The following is a 10668-nucleotide window of genomic DNA, read 5'->3' as shown; positions in this document are numbered from 1 at the left end:
TTGCACATTGGAGAGAGACATTGAGGGGTTATCGTAATCCACTGGCCGGTATTGGGTAAAACCCATGTGTTACAACCCAAGGTAAGTAGACACTAGTTCCTGCAGATTTTTAAACCTGTAACCAGCTCCCACCGCCTCCCCCGCACTTAAACATTCATACACACGCACCCACGTGGACACAAACCACCCTTGGATGAAGAGTGTCGGACATTTGAGATAAAAATGCCTGTGTCACTTTTGCAATCTTAGTTTGGGGGTTAGATTTGATTGGGGAGGAGCACTGTGTGGCATTCATATTTTGACAATTCATGGGTAAGTAGAAAACAAGAGGGCTTTATTATTGAAATGTGTACCTTCAATAAAAATTTAAAGATCAATGTAGTTCATCACACAAAAATGTGGAAAATATTTAATTTGGCTCCTCTATGAAAAGTGAATTGATTACTTGGTCAATACAGACAATTAGGGAGAAAACCGGCACTGTAGATCTTTCTAGCTGGATCACAAAATGAGGTCTTCATACATCATTTTGCAATGGAAACATCTCCAATTCAATTAAGTCCCTCAGCTTCCCCGCCTAGAAGTTTAAGTTTAAAACGTTTGTGTGCTTTGGGGATTTGGCCCTATAGTTGCCAATATGTGTGTTCTTTCCCAATGGGAAACCTGTAAGTCTTGTAGAGGTGACTTAAAACATTCATGGAAAAACATGAAATCTAGGCCAAAATAAATACAACGGTTTAGTTCGTGTAACTTGCACGGGACAGACTGAGGGCAAAAGGCGCGGCAACGCTTTCCGGGGACTGGGGGCCAAGATCTGGGGCGAAGAGTGCCCCAGGCGCCCCCCGCCCCGCGGTTGAGGCTTGTGCGCGTGCAGTGGTCCTGGGGGTTCCCCGCCCGGCCCGGGGCCCCGGCCGTGCCCCGCCGCCCCGGCCGCGCTCGGGGTTGATTCGTACCACCTTGCAAGGAAGTGAACGCTTCGCACGGGAAGGGGAGGTGCCTGCGCCGGCCGCCGGGCGCCGCGCCGCTCGGAAGACGCCCGGGGCTGCGCCGCTAGGGCCGCTGCGCTCGCGGGACGCGCGGGTCCCCTCGCCGCCCCCCTCGCCCTTTCAGAGGAGTCAAATCCGGCTTTTAGAGCTCGGGGAGGGTGGGGATATCCGGTGCCTCCCGGGCGCGGGGAGGAAGGGGGAGGGCGGAGAGGATCCTCGGCCAGTCTGCGCCGAGCAGATTCAAACCAAAACAAAAAGATTAAAGGAGCAGCGGCCGGGGCGGCTGCGGTCCCCGGCCGGGACGCCGGGGGCGGGACGCCCGGGGCCGCGGGGGCCGTGCGGACTCCTGCGCTGCGCGCGGCGGGGCGGGCGGGGGGAGCGGGAGCCGGCGAAGTGGGGAGGGGAGCCGAGGGGAGGGCGCGGGCCGGAGGAGGGGCGGAATCGCCCGCTCCGCCCGCCCGAGCCGAGCCCAGCCGAGCCGAGCGGCCCGGGCTGGGCGCGACTCCGGCCGGCGGCGGCGCAGAACGCGAGCGGAGGCGCGGGCCATGCTGCGACTGGCGCCCGCCTGGGCCCGAGCCATCGTGGACATGTCGTACGCCCGCCACTTCCTGGACTTCCAGGGCTCCGCCATCCCCAACGCCATGCAGAAGCTGGTGGTGACCCGGCTGAGCCCCAACTTCCGCGAGGCGGTCACCTTGCGCCGGGACTGCCCGGTGCCACTCCCCGGGGACGGAGACCTCCTCGTCCGGAACCGGTGAGCCCGGCGCGCGCCCCCTGCCCGGCCCCGGCCCCGGCCCCGGCCCCGGCCCCGGCCGCGCTGCGCCGCTCCCGGCTGTCCCGGCCCGCCTGCGTCCGCACACTCCGGCGCGCGCTCGGGCGCACAGCCTGACTGCCAGATCTCGGGAAGTTGAACCCGCCGCCATCTGGCGAAGGCGGATGTAATATGACTTGCTGGTGCGAATATCCGATGCCACCCAACGTCCTTATAACAGAGGGTTATTTAAATTTGGGATCCCCGTCCCCTCCCCCAGCCCTCTCTCCTCCCCCTCCCTCTCTCGAAATAAAACCGACGGGACTCAGAAAGGGAGGCTCCCCGCCCGGCCCACCCGCGCGCACCCACGGCTCCTGCGTTCACACAATCTCTAGGGTGGAGCAGGAGCAGCCAGGACACACACTGCGACGTGTAGGTAACGTGATTTGGAGGAAGGAGGCCGGCCGGCTTTTCCTGTCCGCTCCAGGTTGACAGCCGCCTTGCAAAGGCGGGCCTGTCGTGGGTGTGTTGACGTTCACCTCGCCGGTGTCATCTGCGTGTTGTCAGTACTGTGTGACTGTTGCCTTGCCGAGAGTGTGCCGACCGGCGCGTGGCGCGCCTGGGAGGCTGGGCCAGGGCCGGGGCGGGGGCATGCCTACATTTGCCCGCATGTTCTGCAGACCTTCTGACTGTGGTTTCCACCTCCACACTCCCCACCTTAAGTGTTTCCGCCTCACTCACTGATCCTTAGTAACTGGTGAAGCAACAGGAAGTTAAGGGACTCACTCTGTTGAGCCACGCCGGTCGGCCTCTGCTCCGTGGGCCCTCGCTCCACCAGACTTGCAGGCAGGACGTCCCCAGTTCCAGCATCCCCTTCGCTAGAGCAGGACTCTCCCGCCCGCTCGGTCCAGTCCGCGGGGTTGCAGTGTTGCCTATTTCAGGCTGAAACATTACGTGCAGGGGAGTCGTAAATTCTGTGTTTTGTAACTATGTTTTAAATTGTGTGCTGGGAGGCACTATAAGTCCCTAGCAAGGACTGAAGGACAAATTGTACCCTACCTCCGTAGCTGATGAGACGTTTTATTGGTCCATTTTAGAATTTCATGATCAGTTTTCCAAACAACACTAAGGCTGAAGAATTCTGATCCTGATATGAAACTTTTGGAAACGTAAAAACTGAGTGAGGCAAGGGTGGGATTGAGTGGAGACTGGGGGTGGGGGTGCTACCTTAAGGGATGGGGATGTGTCTCCTTTAAAAAGTTTGCCGTGGTGGAAACAGGACTGAGAATGTTTCTTCATTAGCGACGAGACACTAAGGCTGTGGAGACAAGAACATGCGTCCTGCCAAGTTAAAAAACGGCTCATGTGTGTGCACGCAGAACACAGCACACGAGTGATTCGCTACAAGCTAGAGGGATCCAGGCGGAAAAGGCTCCGAAGAGACTTTAACAGGCAAAAAGTTTAACCCAGGCTTTTTTCTGATGAAGTACCCTACTGACTGGACGCTGACGTAAACACACACACAACTGCTTGAATAAAAGCTCTTTTAGTAGCGAGGTGTGCAGTAGGAGGGTGCCAAGCGGACAGGCGGGAAGGTGTGAAATTAGAGCATTTCCGGAAGCCGCCAGCTGGGACCACCGCCCGCGGTGGACGTGCTCCCGCCTCGGCCTCCACCTGAGCTCTACGCCAACTCGGGGTGCCCTCCCACCCCTCTCCCTCCACCGTAGCGGTCTTCCCACGCTGTCCGCGCCCCCGAGCTGGGTGTCCAGGGTCGGTACCTGAATTGGATGATTAGACCTTTGGAGTGCCAGCTCGCACTTAGGTAGCGCATTGGTTTGGGTTGTACTTTAAGATCCATGCCTTCACATATGCCAAGAATCCCTGTAATATAAATAACTTGACCTCTAACCTTGAAGTCCGCAGCGGAAAGAGAACCGGTCAGTTTTCTGCGTGTTAGGGGGGAGCGGGGGAATCTTTGCCTCCCCCTTTCCCCACGCTGTTGGAAAATCTGCTCCTACCCTAAATTGTAGGGAAAACCTTTATACTTGCAAACCGGGTCAGTGCAGGAGGCATTCACTGATTTTTTTTTTTTTTTTTAAGAATAGGAGGCAGGTCTGTTCACAGCAGGTTAGTTCATTTTAATCCTAGATCCACTGTCCCCTAACAGTGTTAATTGCATGAAAATTTTGAGCAAACACTTTTTTTTTATCATGATAAAATATGCTTTGGAATGAATGTATGAAAACCAAATTCACTTGTTTGAAAAGGTGCTTAAAGGTTTTAATTGTGCTCCGTCTGACTTTTTCTTTCAATTAAACCATTTGCACACCTCATTCCATCTTAACAGAAAATACAAATTCTTTATTCACAGGCAGGGAAGTGCTTTTAAGCTAGACATCGATTTAGGATAATCAAGTTTACCATTTAGGAAAAGTGTGAGAAGGGGCGCATGAAATCCCTCCAGAACATACAATTGATGATCCTTTATCCAACTCCCGCGTTCCTGGTTCGTACACCCGAGGACAGCTCCCCCCCCCCCCGCCCCACACCCCCAAGCCCAACCCTCAGAAAAAAAAAGGGAGAGGGCACCCTCCGGTTAAGTCACTGTGCGCGCTATTTTTAGCTTTTTTTCGTACGATAGTGACACATTATTTCGTTTCCAAATATTTCTAACGATTTTCCGCTCAGGCGTAAGATAATGGAGCCAAGAGTTTGTAGGAATGGCAGCGAGGAGGTGGGGGATGGGGAAGGCGTTTTTTGATAAACGGTTTGTTCCTCACGGGAGGGTAACACTATTCTGCTGACTCTCCCTCCAGGCCGAGATTGTTTTTTCTTTTTCCTTTCTTTCTTGCCTTTATTTTATTCCGCCCCCCCCCCCTTTTTTTTTAAAGGAAGGTCTGGTTTGGACGACGTTGTGTGTCTCCCAGTATTGAAAGCTTTTGCTCCGCACTTGAGTCTTCGGTTTGGGTTTTTTTGTTCACAGAAGGCGTTTCCCTTCCTCCGCAGGACTGCTCTGTTTCACAATAAACATCACGAAGAGGTTCAGCACTTTTCAGTATAAATAAACCGGAGACCTTAGAAGGTTATATATTTGGGGAAAGCCTGCCCCGGTCCCATTCTTTTTCCTGAGGTTCCTTGATTTTCATTTTCCTGAGGTCTTCTGAGTGGATCCTCCCGTCGGATTGCTGGAACCCTGCATTCATTAAAGCACGCATTTTGAATTGAAGGGGTACAGAGCCCCCAGATGCGCTGATCTTTCCCAGCGTGTCTTTCCGCTCTTTCTCTCGCTCACTCGCCTTTCCTGTTCCCAGCTCCACGCCCCGGGCCCCCTTTCCCACGGCGCCTGCTGCTCTTGAACTTGTTTCTGGGCGAGCAGAAGGCGCGGGCTCCCGACCCTCGCGCCGCTCTTCCCAAAGCCCAGGTAAGGACGCAGGCGCCGCCGGGCGGTGGCGGGTTCCTACCAGCCGCGGCGGCCGCGCGGCGTCACCGCAGGGTCCGGGGGGCAGCTGGGCGGACCCCGGGACCGGGCGACCCTGGGGAGGGCGAGGCGCGCCGAACCGAGTAGCCGCGGAATGTCGCCGCCAGCCCGAGACTCCTTCGCCGTCGACGCGGGCCGTGGGCATGTAGGAGACGGCGGGGCGGCGGAGGGTGTGCGCTCAAGGACGAGGTCAGGGTCCCGCCGCCGGCGGGCCCCCGCGCTCCGGGCTCCCCGAGAACCGGCCCGGCCCTGCGCCCCGCATGTGAGCTGGGCTCGCCCGCGAGGACTCTACCCGACCCACGGAGGCCGAGGTCACGGTCGCAGATCTGGGCGGCCGCCGTGCACCCCAGTGCGGGCCGGCGCGCCTCCACCGCCTGGCAGTGGGTCATTGCCGAGCCTCTCCGCGGGGCCGGAGGCCAGGCGCTCAGCGAAGGCCGGACACTTCCGAGGGGAGTCGTCAAAGCGTCGGTTTCAGGCACCTGCGGGCTGCACCCGGGGCATCGAGGGCGCCGCAGGGGAGGCAGAGGGCCGGGCGCAGCCTGGACGGGGCGCGGGCAGGCCTGCGGCTCTCCCGCCACCGCTCGGGCGCCTAGTGCGCTCCGCCGCGCTGTCTACTTGACTTTTTAAGCCAAGTCCCACGGTGAGCACCACGCGGCCGCAGGCCGGCCGCAGGTTCCCGCAGAGCCCCGCTACTCCGCCCCCAGCCTGGCTTTGCGCCCCCGCCCCGGCGCGGGGGCCTCTCCCCGGACTTCTCTCCCGGGTGAGGGCCCTGCTGGGTGCGCCCCCTCTGCCAGGGAAGTGGCAAACCCCAGCGTGGGGCGGGTGGGAACGGGGGCTGCGTTTCCCTCCAGCAGCACTTTCCCGCCCGCGGGACCCCCCAGGCGCGCTTGTTCCGCCGTGGGGAGGACCCCAGGGGCCCCCCTCGAGTCCAAGGTGGGGGCTCCCTTCAGAGGAAGGGCCTCCCCAGTTGGGGTGCGGCGAGGGGAACGGGAAGGGTTAATCGTAGGAGAAGAGCAGAGGGCTGCGGCCCAGCCCCAGTTCCCTGCTTCTAAGGCAGCCCGCCGCCACTTCCACCCCGCCGACGCCTCCCCCGAGTCCGCGTGGCAGCCTCCGGCAGGGGCACCGGGAGGGTCGCCGCTCGGCTGGGCTCTGCCCTGGCTGCCTTCTGTGAAGTCCAGAAGCGTGTGCTCAGGAAGCTGGAGCTTTTTTGAAAAACCAGGCCTTCAGAAATATGTAAATTTAAAGAAAGATTGCACCCCCCACCCCCACCCCACACCAATCGAATGTAGGCATCTTGGTATTAAATGCCAAATAAGAAACCAGCAAAAGTCATTTTTCCCACCTCCCATTATTGTGCATCATTTGTGAGTATGGCATTCTGCAGCCTGCTACTGAGTTGGTGTGGCATGCTAACTTCAGAAAGCAGCTTGATGTGCCCCCCCAAAATTGTTTCCTGCTTTCTTATTTCTACAATATGTAGAGAACTTTCATTGTCATAGGTACACAAGGCATAATCTTGAGGGAGCATTTATAAGTGCAAAGTATTGCCTATCTTACAGTGGAAGTGGGGCTTTACACAGGGCAGTTTTAGTTTATTAAGTTAAATTAAAAGTGAATTATTTTAAAATGACCTACTTACCAGGTTTCCTCCTGCCACCAGATACCACCATCTTTTCATTTCATTACAGGTGGAAATGACATTTTTAGGGTCCTCCATTATGTGTCTAAGCCACCTCCTGACATTTTTTTAGTAGACTGCTTTTTTTACTTATGCAGGAGGATATTTTTGTTATGAGGTATACTGAGAGGGAAAAAGCTGGTAAAAATACCGGCCACGCAATTAAATTGACTCTGGATACCAAAGTGAAAATAATCATCTGGTATTAATCAAGTTATGTCTCTGCTTCTTGTTGAGGAAAAATATAGTGACAATTTGCTCTCCTTTTCATCTGGAAAGAACTGTAAAACGTTGAATGTTCCATAAAAACCTCTCTACCCTTATGAGACAATTTTTGTTCGATTAATCAAAATACATATTTTCACACTTGGACACAGTTACGTCAGAAAGAAAATTTGCTGCAGCCACTCTAACAATGTTTTAAACAACCCCTGTAGCCGCATGGAACAGCCAATGACCTTGCACATTACATCAATCATTAGTAATATCATTGTCATTACTATTATTATCTGAAGTGTTAAATTGTTGCCACAATCAATACAAGTCTACTTCTCTGAATATATTTTACCCCACTGTTGTTTTTAACATCTTTGGTAAGAAGCCAATTAATTTCCAACTCATAGCTCCAGGGAAGTTTGTGTATAAGAGAACTTCCTGACTTTTTTGGGGGGTGTGGGGGGAGGTAGTTATTTCTCCTTTTGAATGAAGAAGGAGGGAAATAAATGGCATGTGAAACTTGATGTTTAAAGTGGTATGAAATCGTTCCTAAATCGGTAATAGACTAAAATATACCAAAACTCTGGTTGTAAATCACTGTTCAACTAATACTTGTTTAATTTCTGTTTTTGAACAGAATATTAGGACTGATGATTTTTTTCAAATCCTATCAGAATATGTAGCTAAGCTATCCCTCCACAGTCACTGGAATTAGAGGAATTTTTGTAAGCAGAACATAAAGTCCTGGACAAAGAAAACATTTTAATATATTTTGTGTGTGTGTGTGTGTGTGTGTGTGTGTGTGTGTGTGTGTGTTTTCTTCTAGATTTGTTGGTGTTAATGCATCTGACATCAACTATGCAGCCGGCCGATACGACCCATCAGTGAAGACCCCCTTTGATGTAGGTTTTGAAGGTGTAGGAGAGGTGGTGGCCTTGGGCCTCTCTGCTAGTGCCAGGTACACAGTGGGCCAGACTGTGGCTTACATGACACCTGGCTCTTTTGCTGAGTACACAGTGGTGCCTGCCAGCATTGCAACACCAGTGCCCTCTGTGGAACCTGAGTACCTCACCCTGTTGCTCAGTGGTACCACCGCATACATCAGCCTGAAAGAGCTTGGAGGACTGTCGGAAGGGAAGAAAGTTCTGGTGACAGCAGCAGCTGGGGGGACGGGCCACCTTGCTGTGCAGCTAGCAAAGAAGGCCAGGTGCCATGTAATCGGAACCTGCTCTTCCGATGAAAAGTGTGCTTTTCTGAAATCTGTTGGCTGTGATCGTCCCATCAACTATAATTCTGAGCACGTCCGTACTGTCCTGAAGCAGGAGTACCCCAAAGGTGTCGATGTGGTATACGAATCTGTCGGGGGGGCCATGTTTGACTTGGCTGTAGACGCCTTGGCCATCAAAGGGCGCTTGATGGTAATTGGGTTTGTCTCTGGCTACCAAACTCCTACTGGCCTTCCGCCTGTGGAAGCAGGAACGTTACCAGCCAAGCTGCTAAAGAAATCCGCCAGTGTCCTGGGCTTCTTTGTGAACCATTACCTTTCTGAACATCAAGCAGCCATGGACCACTTGATTCAGATGTATGCAGATGGGGAGCTGGTTTGTGAGGTGGACCTGGGTGATCTGTCTGCCGAGGGCAGGTTTACTGGCCTGGAGTCTGTATTCCGGGCTGTCGATTATATGTACATGGGAAAAAACACTGGGAAAATTGTAGTTGAATTACCTCCCTCTGTCAACAGTAAGCTGTAAAAACAGAACAATGACATAAATCAAAGGAGAAAGAAAATAGGCACTTTAGCCTTCAGAATTACTCAAATCAATTTATTTTTAGGTGGTAGTAGATATAATATTTCTTAACACAATAGTAAGGTGTTAATGAATATATTTCTCTTTTTCTTCTTTTTGTTTTTCTTGCCCCTCCCTTGAAAAACAATATGCCAATAAAACTTCCTTCAATGGCTCAGAGGTAAAACCTTTACATTTAATTCTTTAGTCATGGACAGTCTCATTCCAGGGAACTAAATTTTATTGTTCCAGGGAACTAAATTAATTCCTGATGCAAGATCTGATCAAATCAGTATGTCTTAAGCTTGATGAGATTTTAAAATTGGTCTTGAATACAGTTCACAAATACTTTGCTTTTTGGAGGGGGGGTTGGTCTCAGGTTAACAAGTAGTTAATTAATGAGACATATAGCAAAAACTCGCCCATATATTTTCAGAGTCCATGTTTTCAGGAAGTGGTCTTTTTCTATAAATCACTAACCAACTCTACATAGAAATCTGAAGAAATGTTGTTAGATTACTGGAAAAGTTTGATTTTGCTAGATTACTAGCAAACTGATTAAGTGAACACAGACCTATTTTAAATAAATGTCTATTACTAATGGCTTTTAATGCACAACCATCCTGGTGGGGCATGTGTGGAATAAAAAATTCCTCTCTTGAGAAGCAAAATTGTGTTGATAACTTACATAGACAAAAACAGAGATTTGAAAGACTTTAAAAAGTTAATGCATGCACCAGAAAGGGAAAGTTGGTGCGCCTCCACAGTGAGGGGCTCCATCACAAAACATGTACCGTAAGGGGAGAGCCCCGTGGGTATCCCTCGAGGTGAACCCAGCACACTGCAGACATCACGCAGCACTGTGCACAGGAGGCCCAGATGACCCTAGAAGCGTTGTACATCCACTTCGGGTTATAGATATTCAGACATGGAACGAGATGAGGATGTTCAGCATAGGACGCTGCTCCTATGTTCCCATCCTACTGCTCCACGTGTTCTGATGGAACGAGATGCTTCTTGTCACTGTGGCTGATGTCACACACAAAATGAACAAGTCGTGCACCTTCTCTTCGGAAGCACGCCTCTAGCTGATCCACCTGCCTCCCGGCCTTCAGCTCACTGCGGACCGCTACAGCTCCCATCCTTAAGTGGGAAATCCCAGAGTGCCTTTCTAATTGAGGGCAAAGCCCACCAGATTATTTTTCAAAGCCTTGAGTTTCGATGTATCTAACATGCTAAATAAATAGGAATGCAATTAAAGGTGCTCCACAAAACTCGGTGACCATATTTAATCTTTCTTTCCTTCTGTCTGAGGAGCAAGGAAATCCTACTGCTGAATAGCTGTTAGTATCTATTTTACAAGATTTACTCATTTTCAGGTACCTAATGTAGCTGCTAGCATGCATGCACAACAATACAATTTATATGGTAAATGGGACCAAATAATGGCTTCACTGAATGTTATGGCTGCACTGAAGGGAAATGTCACGGTAAATAGCTGCCAAATTATGGATCATGCAGAAGTGTCACAACTGCACTAAAGACAAATAGCACTAGAGGCTATTGCCACTGTGATGCTTTTGAGTTATGAAGAAGGGGAGCAGCCTGATGTGAGACTCTTTGTGTCCTCATGATAGCACAGGGTTACTAGTGCAGGGTACAAGAACAGCCGGGCCAGTGTGGTGCTCAGTTATTAATCTGTCCCTTTCAGGCCTAACAGCTGTAGCAAAACAGAAGGAGACTTTGCCTTGCTTTTAGATACACAAACAAAC

At 51.9% G+C, this 10668-nt stretch overlaps 2 protein-coding genes across 10 annotated transcripts in view; one reads left to right on the top strand and one right to left on the bottom strand.

Annotated features, from left to right (window-relative positions):
- The window catches only part of TSHZ1 (teashirt zinc finger homeobox 1), a 75863-nt gene extending 73324 nt beyond the window's left edge, over positions 1-2539 (bottom strand). For 3 of the 7 annotated variants that reach the window (XM_073213238.1, XM_073213241.1, XM_073213243.1), the window contains exon 1: positions 954-1346. The gene's annotated coding sequence lies outside the window, so the exon portion shown is untranslated. Of the gene's footprint in view, positions 96-953; positions 1347-2523 lie in introns of those variants that run through there. The other 4 variants (XM_073213237.1, XM_073213240.1, XM_073213245.1 and 1 more) reach the window with 3 other exon arrangements.
- On the top strand, positions 1389-10170 carry PTGR3 (prostaglandin reductase 3). 3 transcript variants are annotated; one of them, XM_037007390.2, is made up of 2 exons: positions 1389-1740; positions 7936-10170. In XM_037007390.2, exons 1-2 carry the CDS (start codon positions 1532-1534, stop codon positions 8858-8860), a joined length of 1134 nt encoding a protein of 377 aa, XP_036863285.1. In that variant the 5' UTR covers positions 1389-1531; the 3' UTR covers positions 8861-10170. The 3 variants fall into 3 exon arrangements, with proteins under 3 accessions (XP_036863285.1, XP_017510446.2, XP_017510447.2); XM_017654957.3 differs by lacking the exon at positions 1389-1740 and adding an exon at positions 4294-5158; XM_017654958.3 differs by lacking the exon at positions 1389-1740 and adding an exon at positions 5170-5855.
- Positions 10171-10668: the final 498 nt, after the last annotated feature.

Source organism: Manis javanica, chromosome 9 (genome assembly GCF_040802235.1).
Source record: "Manis javanica isolate MJ-LG chromosome 9, MJ_LKY, whole genome shotgun sequence".
NCBI lineage: Eukaryota > Metazoa > Chordata > Mammalia > Pholidota > Manidae > Manis > Manis javanica.
This window is presented reverse-complemented; position numbering and strand designations above follow the sequence as displayed.